At 38.1% G+C, this 22,772-nt stretch overlaps 2 protein-coding genes across 3 annotated transcripts in view; one reads left to right on the top strand and one right to left on the bottom strand.

The window, feature by feature from the left end:
• The window catches only part of LOC107587732 (zinc finger SWIM domain-containing protein 7-like), a 39,442-nt gene extending 35,683 nt beyond the window's left edge, over nt 1-3,759 (top strand). The window contains exons 6-7 of the mRNA XM_016275615.1: nt 3,287-3,381; nt 3,718-3,759. Of these exons, the coding sequence (XP_016131101.1) occupies nt 3,287-3,381; nt 3,718-3,736 (114 nt within the window). The 3' untranslated portion in view covers nt 3,737-3,759. The remainder of the gene's footprint in view (nt 1-3,286; nt 3,382-3,717) is intronic.
• Nucleotides 3,760-7,704: 3,945 nt separating this feature from the next.
• Nucleotides 7,705-20,976, bottom strand: LOC107587731 (adenosine receptor A2b-like). Of its 2 annotated transcripts, XR_001609502.1 has the most exons (3): nt 20,525-20,976; nt 9,391-10,681; nt 7,705-8,230 (listed from the first exon to the last, which is right to left on the bottom strand). XR_001609502.1 is itself a non-coding variant. In XM_016275613.1 (2 exons), the coding sequence occupies exons 1-2, from the start codon at nt 20,842-20,844 to the stop codon at nt 9,952-9,954; spliced, it is 1,050 nt and encodes a 349-aa protein (XP_016131099.1). In that variant the 5' UTR covers nt 20,845-20,976; the 3' UTR covers nt 9,152-9,951. The 2 variants fall into 2 exon arrangements, 1 of the variants encoding a protein (XP_016131099.1); XM_016275613.1 differs by lacking the exon at nt 7,705-8,230 and having other exon boundaries at nt 9,152-10,681.
• Between the last annotated feature and the right edge of the window lie 1,796 nt (nt 20,977-22,772).

The following is a 22,772-nucleotide window of genomic DNA, read 5'->3' as shown; positions in this document are numbered from 1 at the left end:
GCGACTTTAGCACTAGATTTAGCAACTTTCAGACCCTTTTAGCTGCTTTTTTCCATAGAATATTCATACTGACAAACCTAGCGACTTTTTTGGATAAACCTTAGCTATGGTTCAGTTGGAAGATTTCGCCAGTGCTGTCCCGCGAACGCGAGGTCTGACTTTCCCGGAGAAGTGTCACGTCTCTCGGCGTCTGTTCTGTGCAGTGAGCGGCAGAGAAGCAGCGCATTCAGTTGGCCGCACCGCAGCCGACTCGTCAATAAATGAGTACAAAACAGCGTTTCCTAGCACCTGTTGCTTACTGATTGTTTGGAATTATAAATATGAGCGTAGTTCGTCTGTTAATATCACATGCACTTTTTTGTTTGTTGTTGTTTTTAGTTTGTTACTCAGACGCAGGCAGTGCGCTGCATGAGACAAAAAAGTAATAAAGCCAAAACGACGCATAGCCTCTCTTTAGTGTAGATGCATGTTGATTTCATCAGACGATGCTGCGATTATAAATGAGAGTGACTCCTGGTTAACATGTATTAAAAGGGGTCGTGTTTAGTCACTATTTAGTGTGGTATTTTTTGACAATATTCACTGATCATGACAGTAAAATAGGGTCAATATACTGCAGTATTTCCTCTCTCAATCAGTAGAAAATATGGTTAACATGCATGAAAAAAAAAATACCGTCATGTACCGTGTAACCGGTATAATTTTGAAAAATACCGTGATATAAATTTTTGGTCATACCGCCCAGCACTAGTATAAAGCCACCATTAATACCTCCTGTTAAGTGCATCTTTTCTCCCCTTTTCAGCAGTTTTATTGTCAGTCATCTTGTTTTGGGCAACACTAATATTCTCCTTTATTGTAATCCTGTTTATATTTCCGTAATGTGATGACCGTCTAGCCATGGTGAATGTGCATCCCGCTGATTAGGTTTGGGTATCGAAAACCGGTTCCATTTTAGAACCGGGTATTCGATAAGACGCGCACATTTCGATTCTGCTTAACGATATCTGCGTTCGCATTTTAATGTGATTTAAAAACGATTTAAGTACAGGAACAGAAAGAACTTGCGCCCTGTTTGCTTGTAGCGTACACGAAGCGCGAGAAGAGAGGTTCACGGTTTGTGTCCGTTCTCGAACCGTTCCGTGTATTTCCACTGTAGAAAAGGTTGTTCCTGGCCGAAACCGACTTTTTTCATATTTGTCGACCAATATGCAGAAAACTACATCAGTATATCATCATAAACGCAGCCGTTTTTGTCTTACGTGAACGTAAACAGATGAGAAAGAAAACATACATGTACAGTATTTTTAGATCTGTGTGCGTTCTGTGTTAAAGAGACAGCAGCCTAATAAACGCGCTGCCTCTCATTAATGTTAATCATAGAACAAAAGAAAATCATTAACTGATCTTGACTGAATATATTTAATAACTTTAATTGATTAATCTATATTGTATTTATGAAAAGAAAACTATGCAGTGTTTTTAAAACGTTAATTACAGTGATTTGTTTACTTGTCTAACATTTTAATATTTGAAATTTATATGAATCTAGTTGTTTTTGCTGTGGTTGTTTTTTAAGCATAGGCAAAATTCCTCTTGCAGTGTTCTGTAGGCTGCTGATTTTTGCTCGTGTTATTCAGCTGCAACAGAATGCTTTGTAAAAAGACATGTTTGACATCATCTAAATGTTTGACTTAATTTTTTTATATTATATTACATTTTTTATCTTATTGGAATCGAAACTAGGAATCGATAAGCGGAACCGGAATCGATCAAATTCTAACGATACCCAACCCTACCGCTGATGCATTTTTCATGTTTGCAGTCACCATAAATCGAAAACAGATGGCTGCTTTGTGAAGTTTTTATCATTACGCACAATAAATATTAATGTGAAACATAACATATCTGATCTTGAACCGATACTGTTTCTATACTCTATATACACTCTGTGGGGGGGGGGGCTGGGTGTACAGAAGCTGTCACTGTTAAAAAGGTGCACTTTTGTACCTTTTAGGTACTAATAATATGTACACTTTAGGCTAGGCCTGGGCGATAAAACGGTATCGATATTTATCGACGGTACACGACGATAAATTTTTCGATATAGTAGCAATATAGGTACGTGCTCTGAGTGACGCAGACAGCACACACAAACATGAACACATGCTGAAATGAGTGCTGTGCCTGCCAGTGATGAGGAGATTATGAATAAAAAAATGAATATTAGTCGAATTTAAAATAAACATTTGCATTTGATTACAAAAATAGTACAATCAAATGTTAGCTGTGCATCAAGGAATGCGGTGATGATGATGCAAGTGACGATGTTGCATTTTAATGTTTTGTTAGTCTAGCCCACGAGACGTGCCGCTGCTGCATTATTCATTCAAAATATTAGAGAAATATAGAAGTTCAATGCTTAGAAGATCTTGATTAGGTGAAAACTGAAACCAAGCCATTCACACAGAACGCATATTCAGCGTATTTTTTAGACGGACAAATATGACTGCTGCACTTGTGTCACACAAGAGATGTAGCTATGCAATGTTAAAACAGTTTAAACTTTTAGAAAACACGTCGCAAATTTGTGGAGGTTTATTCCTCTTCACTGCGTCTCATATGTTTTCAAATACAATCTGAGTGAATGGCGCCCTCCTGTGGCCTCGAGAGACAAGCCAAAAGTTTCCTTAAAACTTATTTAATCGGCATATAAAACATTAGAAATTAGATATTTGTTTAATTTTTATTGTGTGTTTGACTGTTAAAACAAAAAATATTTGTTGTTTGTCTCAATAAATTGGGTTAATTTAAAAATACAGTGGTTAAATTTTAACTTTTTTTTTCTATTTCTCTGCTTTAAAAACGGTTATAAAAAATTGTCAATAATTATCGATACCGAACGATATGAAACATTATATTGTTGATACATTTTTTAGCTGTATCGCCCAGCCCTATTTTAGGTACTAATTTGTACCTTTAAGGTACCAATATGGACTCTTACGGCCCTGGTGGTCTATACACAGTAGCCAGAGCAAGAGATACGATAGATTTCTTTTGCATATTTGACAGTGTAACATTAAGCATTAGTATTTCAAATGAGTTAAACCTGTATCCTGTCTTGTACCTAAAGAGTCCTGTCTTCGGACTCTTTAGGTACAAAGGTGTGCCTTTTGAAAAGGTACCACCCCAGTGACAGCTTCTGTACCTTTTTTTCTGAGAGTGTATAACCAAACTAGTGTGAGAATAGCATGATTGAACCGTTTTGCGTATCTGTGTTCTCTAGTGTAAGCACCTCCTGGCTGCCTGCCTGAGTCAGGCCATGGGTTTGTGGCAGCAGGAGCAGGTCTCAGATCAGCTGATGACCCACATTCTCTCAGGGTAAGCTGAGGCCAGCACATAAATAACTGATCGTGGAGTAGAGAGAGACTCTGGTTAGAACACCCATGCAGGAATTTAGATATTTATAGTCATTAGAATGGACTCATCTTTTGGGAAATGTTGTGTATTTAAATTAAAACCCAGTATTCTTTTTTTAAAGAGAGATGATCTGTCGTAGAATATTAAACATTGCTGTGAAAGTAAATAAATAAGCAGAGCTATGTCCCTAAATACCAGATGTTTGTGTATGCAAAATACTTTATCAGTTGCCAGAGAATGTACATCTGTTCATTGAGTACGATGGCGTTTATTTTTGGCGTTTCCGTTTGTTTGAAGGTTCGGCACCCTTGACTGACTCTCAGCAACAAACTATGAGACCACAAGGCTTGTTTTGAACTATTAAACATTCAAGTAGCTGTATTTTATCATGCTTTCTAAAAAGAATAAATGAATGTCATAAGTTGTTTTTTACAGTATATATTTTGTATTTGCTGTATATTTAGCATTTAATATGCAGTATACATTTTGCCTTTATTCTGTTGTAGTCCTATTGTAATTCTAATTCTGTTGTAAACATCCTGTGGTCAAAACATGGCTTTTTATAAGGATTTTTTGTTACAATATTCACAAGGTATCTTTTTTAATCGAAAAGTTAAAGGAAGAGGTTTTGCTAATTGAAATACTAAAAATGAAACGAGAAAGAACACAGAAAGCAGATCATACTGAAATAAATGTATGGATATGCAATGTGTCTTGCTCCACCTGTGCTGATATAATGTATGTGTCAATTTCAGTTTCCACGTTTTGGGTGATTGCGTATCCAAACCTCATCTGTCATCCTGTAAGATATTACTTCCACCATATTCAGCGGAGGGTTTAGCAATGGAAAATAGAAACCTACATTGCATTGTGCAAAGTTTACAACCTGACTAGTGTTTGCTTGACAGTGACACTGGTTACATTTTCAGTCTGTGTACAATTCATATTGTATTATGTTTCTGCACATTTATGGATGGCAAACTGTAGATAAACTAAGTATCAGTTTTTGTGTTTTTGCAATGTGTTTAAGTGTTTGAGAATGTGGTATTTAATAATGAAATTATTAGTGTTTATAATTTAGGGAACTGGAATATGGTAACTGCCAAATGAATGAAAACAGTATATCAGCTCGGCTAGATTCTTGGACTTTGTGGCTTTGACTCTGGTAGAAGTGTGTTTATTTGAACAAAGGCTGCATGTGCAGTTTCTCACAACACACACATACAGACACACTTTAGTTCTGAATAAACGGCTGTTGATATTCAGCAGCACAGTTGAGCTGAGCTAAAACTGTCCAACTTTCATATAAAGAGGGCACAAAAGATATATAAACATCTTTTATTAATAAAATAATTCACCATACATAGATATTTATTCATGTTAAATAACAAGACTCCATTTTGATGCTAAAGGTTTTTGTCATGAAACTATTTTCTTTCAACACATACAAGAGAACATCACCGTGTATGTAGATAAGTGACAAATACACACATCAAAAACATACACATTTAAAAGCACAAACTCTTTTCTGTTTGCTCCAAAGGCAAGCATAAAATTCAGGTGCACTTGACTGGTTAAGAAAAGGCCTTTTGTTTTACTGCTTTCAACAGAAAGTACTTCAGTAAAGGAATAAAACATCAGCTAACACAGTTGCAGTGCAGTACAGATTCGTCTCCATTGGAATGTCCAAAATGTCTGGCTCACTCCTTTAGTTTTAGCCCTTGCAAACAGTAACAGATATCTGTACATTTACATCATTTAGAGACTACAAAACACAAAAATACTGCTCAAGAACGGCTTTCTTCCCCTCAATAAATAGAAACCGTTGGCACAGCTGTGGTTGGGGAAGGCATGTCACTGTCAGGGACAAACACATCAGTGCATCTGTCAGCTTGAGTCGGGTACCAAAGGAATAGTTCACCCAAAAATATAGTATGAGGAGCTGGATTTTGGACTAATGAACATTCACTCTGGACAGGGTTACAGAAATAAAAATCAAGTAAATGACAAATGTCTGCCAATCATCACAGTTATGGGGGGAAAAAACACAAAAAAATCCCCTCAGATTTACTTTGGGATTACCATACATCCTCTTTTTCCCAGACATGTCCTGGAGGAGGACGTATGGTCACCCTAGATTTACTGCTTGCTGCTTTGTCACATCACACCTGGACACAGTTACAATTCACGACCAAAAAAGCATATACATACATTCTCTTGATTTCAAAATTACTTCTAAATGTGGGCTGATTAAATTATGGTCATGTTAGACCATAAGTTATGTGTCCTTATTTTTTAAATGCTTCAGATAGCCAATAAACCAATAGCTACATTTACATGCCCTCAAATAATCCGTTTATAATGGCCAAGTCGGACTGAAAAGCATTCATGGTAACACCTCAACTGATCTCAATGAGTTGGATTGAAAAAAGTGTAGACTCAAAATCCATTCAAAGGCTGCATTTACACTGCAAGTCTTAATGCACAGATCCGATCTTTTGACCATATCCCGCCTGTTTACATTCACATTAGACACGACTGGTATCCGATATCTGTGTTTAAATTAATTCCCGCCCAAAATGATTGTCTGCAGTTATTGCTTTGCTTTACTATGCACATGGTAGACCCTCGGGTTTTGAATGGCCGTGCTATTAAAATTATTTATATAATTCACGTCATGTTTTGCAGCACAAAATCTGACTGAACGGATAAATAACAGAAAATAACGGTAATTTTAATTTGTTAGGCTATTTTATCTACAGCTCGTTAGAGGTAGAATTCTTTAGTCAAATAAAGTAGCGCCAAGATGATATTTATTGAAATTAATTCAAATTCATTAATGAGAGAGAAAGAGAACGTGCGAGTGAGTGTGAAGCTTGTTGGTTTAATTACAAAAACTGCTAAGTTATCACCTCATTGCTGAGAAATATAATGTAGCTTTTAGCTGTTGTTTTTATATAATTCATGGGGTTGAAAACCAGCTCCTGAATGTACAATTGTTTACCTATATAAAGTTTCCATTTCAATAAAATGCAAGCGCAAACAGCACATCGGCATTAAAACACAAACTTTATGGGCAAACATGTCGCCCTCGCATTGGGAGTTCTGCAGGGAATCGGATTTTTGTGTTTAGACGTAGGTCGGATGTCCAGATATCGGATATGTATCTGATTTAAAACCACATTTGGAAGTGGCTCAGGATGCAAAAAAAATCTGATCTCATGTGGATTTTTGTGTTTAGACGTAGGTCGGATGTCCAGATATCGGATATGTATCTGATTTAAAACCACATTTGGAAGTGGCTCAGGATGCAAAAAAAATCTGATCTCATGTGGATTTTTGTGTTTACACACGTGCAACAAATTCCGATCTGTGTCAGATGTGAGCAAAAAATATGATTTTTTGTGCCAGTGTAAATGCGCCCAAAAGGGAACTCGGAATCGGGTATTTAAATCAGATTCAAAAACAGGTGCAGTGCCATGATGCGAGGATGTGTTTCATTACTTCTTATTTCTTATAAACTACTAAAAAAGTTTGTCTTTAGTAGTAAAAAAAAAAAAAAGTTTTTTGACAGCTTTCTTTTTGGTTATGTCATCAAGGTAAAAAAAAAAGCACAACGATGCTCACTGTAGTTCCAGTGACTTTATCGCGGTGTCTTCAGTTCTAAATAAAAACAGGTGCAGTGCCATGATGCGAGTGTGTTTCATTACTTCTTATTTCTTATAAACTACTAAAAAAGTTTGTCTTTAGTAGTAAAAAAAAAAAAAAAGTAGTTTGACAGCTTTCTTTTTGGTTATGTCATCAAGGTAAAAAAAAAAGCACAACGATGCTCACTGTAGTTCCAGTGACTTTATCGCGGTGTCTTCAGTTCTAAACGGAGCGACCGATCGCTGCGCGTGCGCTGAAGTTTTGTGTGGAATGCATGTAATGCACATGTAAACAAATATGTGAATTAGATTGCATCTTTTAGGGTTTATATAAAGAGCTTTCAGAATCTTAAATCGGATTGCATTCATTCACACAGTAAATATACCTAGTGACTTGAGTCTAAAATCAGCTTATTATAAAAACCTAACAATGCAAAAAAAAATTTGATGCCAAAACAATCAAACATGCACAAAAAGACATTGAATAAACCATCCAAACATCAATAAAAGTTTTTTAAACCGAGCCAAACTGGAAAAAGTGCAAAAATGTTTGATGTTGCTTTAACTTTTTATGACCAATGCTCAATAAAAGAAGAGTTTAAGGCATTGACATGACCTACACTTGGTCTGGTTAAAGCATAACCTGACATAAAAAGGAGTGTAAGATGACACACTAAATATAGCTTTATTTTGCCTATTTAACTGGACAGACATATAGTGGAGGGAGAAATAATTGGTGAGAGATGGAGATTGGGATGAGGAAACCTTCTTCTAAAATGGGATGACTAAAACCTACATTTCCAAGGCTCAATGTCTGAGGAGCATGTGCTCTAATCACTGTGCCAAGAGCTCTGAGCTTTTAATCATTTTATAATCATAATTGCGATTCATCAAAATGTAGTCTAGATGAGCCAGTAAAGGCACTGATGAATGAAGAGCAGACCTCTCTCTAGAGCTGTAGTTATACTGTAACGGTGGTTGGTGATTAATAGAAGAGAGTGGCAGTATTGACACTACAGATTGTTATAAACTGTCCAGCTCTGGTGGTGACACTGTAAATCTCTCTCCAGAGGAGACAGTCTTTGCTCCAGGTCAGCTGCTGTTGGTTTGGTCTGGGTAGCTTGTCACAGTCAGACATTCAACAACAAACTGATTCCTAAGGGCTGTGACACATTAGCAGACAGAAATCAGAAATCTGAGGACACTGATATCACAGTGAGCTCCAAACATCTCAGACCACAGTGAAAACCTGGGATTCAAATCTAAATTAAACTAATAAACAGGTTCTAAATTGAATGTTTTTTTTCTACTCTTTGAAATAAATTAAAATATAAGTTTAAACATAGAACCTGAGATAAAATGAACATTTCAGGTTCTGCACCTTTTTTTTTTTTTTTTTTTACATATTAAGTAAGTATATGAGTGACATTGATAATGTGAGTCTGTATAGATCAGGGGTTGGCAAGTTCGGTCCTAGAGAGCCGCAGTCCTGCAGAGTTCAGCTCCAACCCTAATCAAACACACCTGAACAATCTAATCAATGTCTTCAGGATTACTAAGGCTATAGGCAGGTGAGTTTTTGTTTTCAGGGTTGGAGATGAACTCTGCAGGACTGAGGCTCTCTAGGACCGAACTTGCCTACCCCTGGTATAGACAATCAGATGTTCTTTCAATGAAGCTCAAGATGTTCCTTGGTTCATTTCAAATCATACTGGAGAACATGATCATCAGGTCTGACAAGCTTAAGAAGTTCATGCAGCTCAACTTCTGATAATATAATGAATAAGATAATACAATGCAGAGTATAAAAAAGGTATTTTCACTAGTTGTCTCAGGTTTTGGACACACTGTGTAGATGCAAGAAAGAGAGTGTAATGGTCATTTAGTAACAGACTGACCCAAAAAGTATTTGTACACTTCAGCAACATTTACAAATGTCTGAATGTAATTGCATTAGATAACAAAACATCAAGGTGCCATTTATTTTAAAGAAACATAGCTATGTTTTTTAGTTATAAACTATAAAACAATATGAAATAAAAATTCAGACAGAGTATTGGGACACTTTTTGTTATGTAATGCAACACATTTTGAGGTGAGCCTGTCCAAATACTATTGGGGTCACTGTACAGAGTATCTGTGGGAGTCATTTTGGTCTCACATATGAACTTGAGTTGGGTTGGGTTAACTGAGCTGTGAATGGACCAGTGGTGCCTTTTGAAGTGATGAAAAAACTGAAAAGTGGGGTAATTTTTCATATTTGGGTGTGCACAAAATCATTTTATGATTTCTTTCTATTATGGGTTCTTAAATTTGCTTTTACCTTGTGTTCCTGAGCCGTCTAAACCAGCCATCTCCTCTGTAAAAAAAACAAAAGAAACTAATACATTCAAGCATTCGGAAATAGTTTCTTTGTGTTCCTTGTTCCATGGTGGCGTATTCAGCTGATGTGCCTTATGAATTCAGCTTGTTCCTCTGGGCTGTTCTACAGACAAGAGATCATTAAAGATTTAACTAAAGCTGCCCAAAATTACAGTTTTATTTTTCTGCAGGATCTTCGTGTAGGTTTCTCATACATGGTTCAGTTCAGCACTTCAGAGGCTCACTGACCGCTCTTAGCTTTCATTCCTGCGATAAGGCTTGACCTAAAGCTGCTGAGAAAGTTTCTTAGTGCTTGGAAATGCAATCTGAAATGCAATATTTCCACATTTGTAGTGGTAGTTTTTTTTTTTTCACAGTTCAATGTTAAATCCTCAATGTTCAATCGTGTCCACAATGGCTTCATGAAAAGTGGGTCTTGCTAGATATCATCTTAATACAAGATCATGCTGTTTGCAGTTCTTTGGTCTGTAAACATTTCTCTCATATATTTTGACAAATACATCTAAAGTAGAGGGTCGATGGTCATTGTAATCTGGTCTCTGTGACGGCTGCTTCCATTGGAGCTGCGATACAACTCATCCCGTCGACAAAAGAAATGCCGGTTCAGAATCTTCCTAAAAGTGACTCTGAAGTCCTGGATGCGGTAGGCGTAGATAATGGGATTGACGGCGGAGTTGGCATGCGAGAGGATGATGGCGATGTTCATGATAAAGATGGGCTTTTCCAGCTCGGTGTAGAACAGAGTGAGGCAGTTCAAGATGTGCACGGGCAGCCAGCAGAGAGCGAACAAGCCCACGATGATGGAGAGCGATTTGGCGGCACGAATCTCCCGCTGCAGCAGGCTGTGGTGGTGATTCTCACCGTTATTCACGCTGCATTTGAGCTCGATCTGACGTAGCTGTTTACGCGCCACCGTGAAGATCTTGACGTAAATGCCCAGCATGATGAGCAGAGGTGGCAGCACGCAACCGAAGAAGTTGAAGTACACCATGTAACTCATGTCCACTACGTTCTCGAAGAAGCACTCGAGGCAGCAGCTTTGCAAGAAGCCCGTTTCCATCTGAGCGGCATCACTGCTGTTGCTGGTCTGTATAAAGCTGCTTTCGTTTCTGAAACAGGTCAAGTCTTTATGGTTCCAGCCCACGAATGGAATGAGTCCAATGATGAAGGATAAGATCCATAAAATGGCAATGATCTCTCTTGCCCTTTTCCCTGTGACAAGCTCCTTATACCTGTGCAGATGAGTGGACGTAGAACAAAGATGATTAACTTGGCAAATTTGAACTTAGCTAAAATTTTGTCTTGTGATGGTTAAGTTCACTATACACTGGGGTCCAAAAGTCTGAGATCACTAGCAAAAATGCTTGTATTTTGAATTTACTTGCATTAGTCTGTACAAAAGCCACATGATCAATGTCACAAATCTACTTTTTTTTATTAGTGACCTAGAAATATTGCAGAATATTTTTTTTCTTCATATTAAAGGGATAGTTCACCCAAAAATGAAATTAGCCCATTATTTACTCACCCTCAAGCCATCCTAGGCGTATATGACTTCCTTCTTTCAGATGAATCCAATCGGAGTTATATTAAAAATTGACTTTGATCTTTCAAGTTGTTTAATGGCAGTCAGCGGGTGTTGCAGTTCATCAGTCCAAAAGAAGTGAAATAAAGCGCATCCATGCATAATAAAAAAGTGCCTCACACGTCTCCGGGGAGTGAAGTAACAGACTGACCTCTTGTAGCGACTCGATGCATTTTTGTAAGAAAAATATCCATATTCAAAACGTAATAATCACTTAAATGTTGCTTGCGCCAACAGTTGTACACGGAAGCAGTTCCGGGAGCATGACGTACGAGTTCAGCGTTGCGCATGCGCCGGTGAGTCTCGTGAAAACCAACGTTTGTTTACAGGATCAAAAGAAGCAACGTCTCCTTACTTTAGCAAAGCAAAACCAGTCTCCTCTTGGCTTATATCGAAATCCTCTGACATTCTTCTTTACAAATCCTCATTTTGTACTTCTAATTCGTGACCGTTGTTTTGTTTTAATTTCTCCGCTGCGCTTCCACGTTCGTCACTTCTGAGCGGCGCATGCACAAAGCCGACCTCATACGTCATCTGCCCGGAGTCTTTGTTCACCCCCCGCAGCCTTGTGAGGCACTTTTTTATTATGGATGGATGCACTTTATTTCACTTCTTTTGGACTGATAAACTGCAACACCCGTTGACTGCCATTAAACATCTTGGAAGATCAAAGTCAATTTTTAATATAACTCTGACTGGATTCATCTGAAAGAAGAAAGTCATATACACCTAGGATGCCTTGAGGGTGAGTAATTCATGGGCTAATTTCCATTTTTGTGTTAACTAACCCTTTAAGACACATTTCTATGGAAGCTTTTTTCTGCAATGGGTTAAAAAACTAATAAATAAAAAAGGTAATTGCAACTTTTTACATCACATTTCTGACTCCCCCCCCCCCTCCCCTCCCCACAAGTTTATATCTCACTCAATCAGAATTCAGAGTTGCTAGATATAAACTCACAATTCTCAGAAGTCGGAATTGTGAGATAAAAAGTAACGTTATTTTTTATTCCGTGGTGGAAACATAATTAGAAGATGTAAACTCAGAATTCAGAGACAAAAATCTAAATTGCAAGATGTAAACTCGGAATTGTGAGGGGGAAAAAAGTTGAGTTTGAGTTTATATTTCACATATCTTAGTTTATATCTCTCAATTTTGTGAGATAAAGTTGCAATTATCTTTTTATTTAGGTTTTTTTATCCTGTGGTGAAAACAAACTTTCATACATTTTTGCTTTAAATTGATCCAAATTCTAAAACTTAGTTTATTTCCAGGTTTAAATTGCATTTTGAATCATAAATTTCAGTTTGCTCCTAGAATTTTGGATCCCACTGTTTATATATTAATTTCATTAAATAGCAAAAACTTTCAGCCTCAGAGTAAAAAAATATATCATCTATTCTGAGGCAGGGCTTCCATATAAAACAGCCAATGCACTGTTCAAAATAAATAAATACACTAACAAAAAGAAAAGGCTGCATTGTGGTTGTCATTAGGGATGTTCATTTCGGTTATTTTTCCTAACCGACAACCGACGCTCGTTAACCATTAACAGACAAGATTATTTTAAATTAAAATTGAATTAAATTAGAAAGGATAAGTGTCTGTGACCTGTTAAAAAATACGAACATTTGTTTCCCGGGGATTAATTTTACATGTGCAAAAAGCAGCAAACAACAGAACATGAGGATTCACATGGTCTTCATATCACATCACGCACCTGCAACGCTTCTGCGAGCAGAGAAAAACATAATAAAGCTAGGCTATATAACGAATAAATAGGCCTATATGAGAAACATATTTTTTTACTTATATACCGTTTTGACCGGGTCGTCTTATAATCAGGGTCGTCTTATATTCGGGCCAATACGGTAATAAATTAAGAAAATGAAAGAAAAAACTGTGCAACAAGTAGCCTAGTAAGCAGAGTTTCGGTTCATTTTTGTGCTGCGCGAAAGGAAACAGACGACAGAAAGCGGCATCCTATTTTTCTTTAGGCTTATTTTACAAAAGCACAAAGATTTGTTTTTATTGTTAATGTACCCAAATAAAGGCAAACCTTTTACAATTCTGATTATCTTTAGGACTAAAAGGAGTAGTTTCTTTCACTGTTAGAAGGAGAGAATTCAAGTGATTGCGCTGGCGCCGCATGCGCGCACACAGTTAAGCGTTGCTACCTTGACGATGCAGCCTGTTCATTATCTAATAAAATACAGTCAGTTAAACATATGGATAAAAACAACACCACATCAATCTGTGCCGTTAAGTGTTATCACAGTACTGCCATGATGTTATGCAAAACATTTACATAATAAATAATAATTTGCCATTCAAATACATCACAAATACAGAAACATTTGATTTTGTGTGGAATGAGAGACCCAACGTTGGTTTCAGTTTCGTTTTAACCTAAATGAATTCATTTTGGCTTGTCGTTTATATTTCTATAGCTTCTTATATTTTTAATTCTTGTTCTTTTCTAAATACTGTTAATTGAAAGGATTTGTTGTGGAGTGAGGGAACTAAAATAGCCTAGCTATGTTTACAGTGTTTATTATAATGTTTGTAAACATTTCGTGTTGGCATTAGGCCTATTTCTGAATGAAATAATAAAATGTGACTTATACGCGACTTATGTTTTCCCCCCTAAAAAACACACTTTTTTTATACGAGTAGGGTATTTTAACCATGCATCAAACCTTTTAAAATATTTTGATAAAGTACTGAAAAAAATAATAATTAAATGTCTTTTTAAACCGTTTAACTGATTGTATTAATCGGTCAAAAGTCTTACGGTCAGTTAAACGGTTAAAATGAACATCCCTAGTTGTCATCAGTACATAAGCAGATCATGTTCAGAGTGCTGTTCATGTGATGAGCTACACCTGTGGTTACTCTGATAGGACACCTGTATGAACTTGAGGAGAACTGACTTCATACATCCACTAACAATCACTGCAACACCAGCTAGTTAAAAATCTTTGCAAAAAAGTAAGTTCTGACGAAAGCTTGTGCATCATTTCTTTGCACTAGCCATTAGATGTATGTTATGTATGTATGTATATAATGTTATAAATCTGATGAACGTTTGTGTTCAACTACTTCTTGAGGTCACTGTGTATATATAGTAGGTTGGAGAGGGCAAACGAGTGAAGGGGAAGAGAGCCTCACATAAACACTGATGTGACTGATGGCTCAAGCTTTCACTTGGAGGCTCTTCATCAGGCATCCTCAGACAGCTCTGATTCTGCTTCTACTGATGGACTGAAGTGAGTAATGCCTGAGGTGCATTATTCATCACACCAACCACAACCTTTCTGCTGGGCTGCTACAGCCATCAGTGATGCTGACCCAGTGACAGATGGAGGGAGTTGGGAAAGCACTGACAGATAACATCATGTTGGACCGCAGGTAACGAACTACATTATCTTATGCAAGCATGATTACGCAAGTCATGATTTCAGTTCGAAGGGAGCTTATATGTTCCATTCAAAGGGCATTAAAGTGTGCGAGACATGAATTTAAAGGGGGCATATGGTGCTGCTAAAAAGAACATTATTTGGTGTAATGAAATGTTTATGCAGTTAAAAAAATACAATATTTTCCACATACTGTACATTATTGTTTCTCCTCTATGCCCCGCCTTTTTGAAACGTGTCGATTTTTACAAAGCTCATCGGACTGAAAAGCGAGGTGTGCTGTGATTGGCCAGCTATCCAGTGTGTTGTGATTGGCCGAATACCTCAAGCGTGAGACGGAAATGTTACGCCCCTCACCATACTGTTGATGCCGTGTCCCGGCCGGAGCGACGAGACACGCGTTTAGTTGCATTGCATCGCGCCGCGTAAACATAAAACCCTGTCTGCATTTGTGATCCGAGAAATGACAAACAACAAGTGCTACTCTACACTGCCCAAAACTCGCGTTTGAATCATCAGTGGCAAATCCTTTAAATTAAAATGTACTTACGTAAGTCAGAACTGCCGGCATTTTAGTCTAACGTTACTTTCCCAGGATTAGTAAACAGTCCTCCATAAAATGTGCTGCACACATCTCAATATTTGGGTTGAGCTGTTCTGGAACAGTGTTGTAAATACAACTTAACCACTGATTTCTTGTCGTGTCCTCTTTTGGAAGACCAAACAAAGTAGTTTCGCTTTCACAACGAAAAACACAGCGGCCTAGCGGAAGCCCCGGCTTAGCGTGAGCTGAGGCGGCGGGGTTGAGAACGGCGCAGCCGGCGGATCCGACGAAGGAGCAGCAAGCACATGTGACGACCCCGGGCTTCGTCCACGGTGAAAGTCGATCCGGCAATCCACAGCACTAAGTTGATGTATTCCCTCAGCGAACAGCACGGATCAGCTCTAGGCATGATGAAGCGGATATCGTCCTTTTTTGGAAGACCAAACAAAGTGGTTTCGCTTTCACAACTAAACACACGGCGTCTTCAGGACATGGCGGCAGTGGCAACAATACTACAGTGAAAATAAAAGTTACGCCTTCTTTCTTTGCGTGAACATTTGGGCGGCATTATGCAAATCTTCCCACATCGTGAGGTAGATATGTGGGGGTGTGTTCGAACGAGCTGTTTTAGGTAGGAGTGGCTGACTCTTAACTTTTATAAAGAATATCTCTTTGGATTTGAGACTTTAGTCTTTGCAACTTTACAGATCTTCTCTATGCACCAAGAGCTTGTAACACTACAAAGAGAAAGGAAAAATTGAAATCGCATCATATGACCCCTTTAAATTGTATTTATTTACAAAGGTACATTGTCATACTTCACACTTCTCTAGTAAGTTTTGTCTGTGTGTGAAGACGCTGCAGGCAGTGGCGTAGCCCAAATTTGTGAATGAATGTTCCAAAGTGAAGTAAACTTCAACAGATTTCCCGTGCTCAGGGAGTAGAGAGCAATGGACACTGTGTAGGGACCCTGTCAAGAGGAACACATGGATGGAGCTCTCCTCTAAGGAGCTGGTTATCTGAAAAATGTTAAATCAAATTTTATTTACTTTTTTTTTTTTTTTTGGGTAAAGGTCGCAGGAATTGACAGTATCATGGCTCAACATGAAGAGCATGTGCACTTACTGCTAGGACATTACTTTAACTTCTAGTTGTGCAGATTATTTTCTCCATCCTTGGCATTTTTGTAGCACATTTAATCAGTAGACCTATTCTCTAATTTTTCTTTCTCCAGATGCAAGGACACATGATGTCATTGCATTTAGCTCCAAGAGCACAGTCTCCTTTTGTTGGACACTTCTTTCAGCTTTAACACGTTTTTCTCTTTCTCAACGCCAGCTCTCCTCTACTCTCAGGGCACATGAATGGAGGAAAGAGTGGATTAGTTGTGGCATGACAACAACCCGCTGGCATCCCCATCTCTCTCTCTTTCACCCCTTCATTCTATTCCACACAAAAATCCCTCCTCTAACCCTTCCATTCTTCAGCTGCCTCGCTTGCGCTTTAGACCACAGAGCTCTGCCAACAGGCTCCAGTTTAAGTAAAAACAGTTGACACAATGGATCTAAAGGGAGAAGGTCTCAACGGCTTTGCTCTTAACACGTGTGAGCAGGTGCATTAAAACAATAGTTCACTACATAAATAAACAGCATTCCAGATATGTTGGAATAAATGGGAAAGGTATGGCTTATTAGATATTATGACAGTGTAAATGCATTAAACTAAAATTGTTGTTTTTCTAAACATGTATGACTTTCTTCTGGGGCATGGGTTATTATCGTTAATTAAAACAAAAATGCTACTAATATTTTTGTTAATTGAAATCGAGCTGAAGGAAATAAATGGAAATAAATACTAAAATTCCCCACTGACTTTCATTATAAATGCAAAAACATTCTATGACAGTTAAAATTATATAAATGATCTTCTTTTGTGTTACACAGAAGTAAGAAAGTCATCAATTACAGCATTCCACGTCCTTTGGAATGCCGAAGACATTTGATTAGTAGTCCTAAATTCTCAGTGTCACTACTGGATTTTTCCCCCACTATTTAAAAATATTAGTACGTTGACCTGTAATGCATCAGTAGTTCATCAATCCACTTTGTTCTCAGTTATTTATGACTCAATAAAAAACATAAAATGAGTAGTTCATCCAAACATGAAAATTCTGTCAGCATTTACAAACCTTCATGTCATTCCAAACCTGTATGACTTTCTCTCTTTTTTTGCAGAAAACAAGAGAAAATATTTTGAAGAATGTTGGAAATTTTGATACTTTTGTGAGCCACAGAAGAAAGTATGTCATACAAGGTTTGGAAAGACATGAGGGAGAGTAAATGAACTATCCCTTTGAAGAAAAAAAATCTCCGAAGCATCTGGTTGTATATTAAAAATTAGGGGTGCTCCGATTGATCAGCTACCGATCACTATCGGCCGATAATCACGTTGGGATGTTTGATCGGCGGTCTCTAAAAAGGCCGATCTCAAGCTGATGACGCTGCCGTAAGAGGTTTGGCACGATATGCAGCGGCACCGTCTGTCCGGCGCGGGTGAACTAATTATAATGCATATTTTTTCATTAAATAACTTATAAAGTAATTTGAAAACCTCGTGAGTGAATCACTGTGCACGCGTTCTCTTTCTCTCTCAAAATAAACACAAATGGCTTCAAATCGCCACACATTGCGTCTGTCTATAAGCGAGCTGCACGCTGCACAGTTGACACAGGAATTGTCACTTGCACAATTGAGGCAGTGTCACATCGTCTCTAAAGTTTATAAATTGCATTACTTTATTCTTGCCAGTGTTTAACCATTCAGCGCGCTCTCCTGGAGGCCGTACGCTCATGCACACACACATAACGCCAGGTTCACATTATTCTGTTTGCAGTGCATAGGTGGTGCATATTTTTTCTGCGCTCATGTTAACGGATTAAAGTGTTCACTGCACACGGTTGCGGTCCGGCAGTGCGTTCAGGTGCGGAGCGTCTGCTGCAGTGCAGAGATCGTTTCCGCACCGAGTCTATTGCTGCGCTGCAAGCGCTGAATTAAAGGAACATCGCATTGTTTGCAGTAAATATGAACATGGATTGACACGAAAATGTAGTAATTACACCATAAATGCATATTATTAAAGTCTACTGTGTTTCACAGTCAACACATGTGGCTTTTTGGCTAGGTTTAAAGGGAAAAAGCACTTTTAGATAAACAAGGCAATAATAGATGGCGCTCGTGGAGGTAGGAAAACAAAGTTCTTTATGAACCGCACGATTGCTTGTAATAAAGATTTAAATGCAAAAGAAAAGGCAGCGGAGCTGACTATTTCTATCAATGGTAAGTTTGTGATAACGTAAGAAAAGTAGTTTAAATGTTTTGCCACTTGCTTGAGCACCTGTGTGAAAGCACAGTCCGTGCTGCTTCCCCTCTCACAAGAGTCACCTAAGAGGGGAATTCCCCCCATTTTCAAAAATGAAATTCAGGCCCTGAATAAATGTCTAAAAGTCCTGATTGGAGTATCACTATAAATGGGTATAAATGATCAAAAGAAGGCTTTAAAAAGATCGGTGATTGGTATCGGCAGATACTGCTTTCTGTGATCGGCGATCGGCCTCAAAAATCCTGATCGGAGCACCCCTATTAAAAACTCATTGCATGGTTTTCAAACAGATTGCACCACTAAAAGGGAAAGTCCAGCCATTAACCACCTCTTAATATTTAACAGTATAACCAGTGACTCTAGGCCTCTTTTGCTCAACAGTGGAAAGACCTTCTGATTCAAGCCCACACTTACATTTATATAATAGCGGCCTACTGTTTTAGGAAACTTGAACCCTATTTAGATCCTTCAGTCAGTGGACATGTAGCTAAACACAGCCAGTACTGAGATTTCATGTTTTTACACGGAAAGAGAGATGGAGAGAAAAGGCAGATGAGCGGAGTATGTGTGCATGAGAGAGAGAGATGAGGTGGTCCAGTCAATGAAAACCGAACGGGGAATACTGTCTGCCAGCACAGTGAGGAAACTTAGTTTCTCTTGGATCATCTACTGACAGCCATGCCAAAACCCTGTATTTCCAGTAAATACAGCGTAAATAGAAACATACGTTCATCTTGGCCATGAAATGGTGAGAGTAACATGACCACCCAGGATCTGAGATGATTTGGAGTACACTGAATTGCTTTATCATTAAAGTCACCTACTGTAAGCATTTTCTTATTCAACACTATCATTAAAAACACTGTGAAATGAGAAAAACTGCATTCCCACAGGACTTAACTGTGTTGGCTGTGGAAGTGAAACCCAAGGCCTAAATATTCAGTCTCATAAGTGTGCTTCAGTAATTACACGGCATGAAGCAGAAAGAGAATGCATGAAATTACCCATGCACCCTTGTTTGTGTATCAGTCAGTCAATATGTAATTCCTTTTCTTCTTTCATGGTTTCCATTCATTTTGAAGAATGATGGCACAAGTGTCACTCAGCAGTGTAAAAAGATGTCTCCCTCTCTAAAATGTGAACTTAAGGCTTGACAACATTTCAATGTTGAGCAGTTTAACATTCCGATTTTACAAGATTACGCCGTTCATATCGTTCAAATGAACCTAATGCTGCTTTGTCATTCCTTTTTTTCTGTCACGTAATGCGTGCACTCTGTAGGTGTTTTGAATGGGGTTTTTTTTTGCGTCGTGAGAATATTGAGCACTTGTCATGGTGTTACTTAACTATATCATGTTATGAATAAACTAAACATTCAGAATTTTTACCTCAGTGTGTTTCTTCTGAGTTACGCTCATTTGTTTTGAAGACTCCCAAAGAGACAGAGTGAGCCTCAGCGCGACATTGTATTCTTTTGTATACTGTATATTTATTTTGATATATATATTTATATATATATATATATATATATATAAGAACCTTTTTTTCACAACAATCACATTTTTTTAACTGCCCTCTTGAGATTCACGTATTAACACAGATTAAGAAAATGAGGCCAATATCCATTTCAGGAAGCCGAGTTTAGCTTGTGACTGCGTGTGGCTTGGTCGTGCTGTCCTGAAGAAGTCTTTCAGCGTTACAACTTCGATAAACTAGATGAACTTCGAACGGATTGCAACAGAGGCACGAGCATCACATATTGATCGGAGAAACTCGGCTTCTGCTCGCTCGCTCTCGAATGTGGTTACTCAACATAGCAGCCTTTCAGGAAAGATGCTGGTCGTTTTGTTGTGTGTTTATAAAGATGAGATGAACAAAGTATATCATATTAATGAGTGCACTACCTGATCATTTATTCAGGGAAGAAAATGCAGAAGCCAGCGGAGAACAGGTTCATGGTGTCACGCGGGGAATGTTGTGCACGTGTCAGAAGTCTTTGAAATGTCAAAGTTTGTTTCAAGGCAGCAGCTGTGAAACTGTATATATAGAGGTAATGCTTTATTTAAGAACCAAGACTCATACATACTAGGTAGTAATGAATCGCTCAGTGGTGATGGAGAGGAAATGCTAATAAACGGAAAAACTCACCTCAGGGGGATTTTTACAGCCAGATATCTGTCGATGGCAACCGCCAGAAGACTAAATATTGAACTTTGAGTCAGTACCAGAACGAAACACGCCAGGAAAAGGCATCCATAGAAGTCTGAGCGCAGACCAATGCTTATAGTGATGGCAAAAGGGATGGCAAGACAGCCAACCAGAATATCTGCCACGGCTAGAGACACCAGAAAGTAATTGGTGGCGTTCTTGAGAGTGGAGTTGATGGCCACAGCCCAGCACACCAGCACATTACCGGAGATTGACAGGACGGCGATCATCAGCTCAATAGCGATGTACAGCGGATCCATTGCTGCACACTTCACTGAGAAACACCTCCAGACAGCAGTTAGGATGTCATGAGTCTGTCTGTCACGCTGTGCTGCTTGTCCAGTTGTAAAAGAACCAATTTGCAATAATCCACGGATCTCCAAAGTTTGTGATTTGCCAAAACGGCCATCTGTTGATTAAAAAAAACAAAACAAAACTGCGTTATTTGTACTCGCTGCCAGAAGAGAATGATTCAGAAGCGTTAGAGGCAGATAAAGACGCAGTGTTTTCTTCCTCACAGATACCTAAAAGTTCCCACTGACGAGCAGAAACTTCACAATAGAAAAGAAAGTCACAATAATCTGTGATTTTGGATGAGGTGGAGTTACTCACCCTCATTTCAGAGGTGTTTTGTATTGTTTGACGTCTTGTGGTACATGTTGCAGAAGCGGCAGTGCAGTAGTCTGACGCACCGCGAGCGCAACACATGGCTTTTCAAGCAGCTCGAGGAAAAGCGCGAGAGAAACAGCCTGTCCATCACAGCTCGAGCCACGCCCAGCCGCGCGCGCTCAGATGATTGGAAATGAGCAATCTCAAATACAACACGCATTTAGGATTGTCCGCTGACAACTATGATCAAAAAGAATAGACGATAAAGAAAAAAAAATCTAGTCAAGCAAGATTTGCCTTTCCTTAAAGAAATTAGAATAACTGGAGAGCAGATAAAGAATAGCGTTAAAGTAAAATCATAGTAAGAGAAGTTGAAGCTACACACACGAATATAGGCTAAACAAATGGAGAGGGAGATATAGATATTATATTTAATAGAATGCAACCGATAGGCAGCAATATTACAAAAGACCAATCAGAATTCAGTCTCCAAATTTTACTTGACAATCATAGTTCACGCAATTTGAATGGCGAATATTCTATCAATGGCTTCAATATGATTTTTTAAAAACAGTTTCATAATGAAATTGTATCATTTCCTTATACTTGGTTTAGTGCAAACTCCTTCTGGAAAAAGTGAGAAAGGCTTGCCATGTTTACTCGTCTGTTTATCTGCCCTTTAAGATAGATTCTATTTTTGTCCTTATTGACATTTTACATTGATTGAACTTATCTGTGTGCTTTGCCTATAGATGTCTTGTCTGGTTTTCTGAAAATTGAGCATGTAGTATTTCTGAGAAGATCTTGGTATGTGAGAGTAGTGAGTAAGGGACAATATTGTGTAATTGCCAAAGATTTACAACGTGGACTGTGTTTATCTCGAAGTCTGTCTGTAGCCACAAACACATTTCAGCACATCATGTTAAGGGTTTGTAGACCTATAAAACCCGGTGCAATTATGACTCCTAAATTGCACAGTTCACTTCTGCATAAATCACATGGCAGGAGAGATCATCTGAAAACATATTAGCATTTTGTGAATGAATATATTGTAGGACATTTCTCTCTGAGATTCTCTGTTCTGCTCTAATAAAGGTAACATTTTAATTCAAACAAGCAAACTATATATATATATGTGTGTGTGTGATGGCAAAAACCTTTATTACCATTATCATCAATTAACAGTCTTCAATCATGAAACAAAACTGAAGTTTCAAATAGAAAAAAACACACAGAGTCAATAAATAGCATTTCCATTAAGAAAACATTTGAAAACACAGATGCTGTTTTTGTATGTACTGATTTGACTTCTGTTGAGAGAGAATTTATTATCAGTTGTCCATGCGTTTGAATTAACAAAGAGGAGTTGTTCAAATATGGCACAAATTACACTGCTGACCAGCCTAAACACATTCTTGTGAGAGTCTTTTTCCAATATTGATACTTTTTTAAACATGGTTTCAAAACCATTTATTTAAACACATCTCATGTAATTTAAACGGGCACAAAAAGCATTAAAGAATTAATGGTTGTTTGAAACGGTCTCATAATATTCAATCAGACATTGACTTTCTGGGAT

This window comes from Sinocyclocheilus grahami, unplaced genomic scaffold (assembly GCF_001515645.1).
Source record: "Sinocyclocheilus grahami isolate Dianchi unplaced genomic scaffold, SAMN03320097.WGS_v1.1 scaffold95.1, whole genome shotgun sequence".
Taxonomy (NCBI): domain Eukaryota; kingdom Metazoa; phylum Chordata; class Actinopteri; order Cypriniformes; family Cyprinidae; genus Sinocyclocheilus; species Sinocyclocheilus grahami.
The sequence above is the reverse complement of the archived record's forward strand: the minus strand, read 5'-3'. Positions and strand labels throughout refer to the sequence as shown.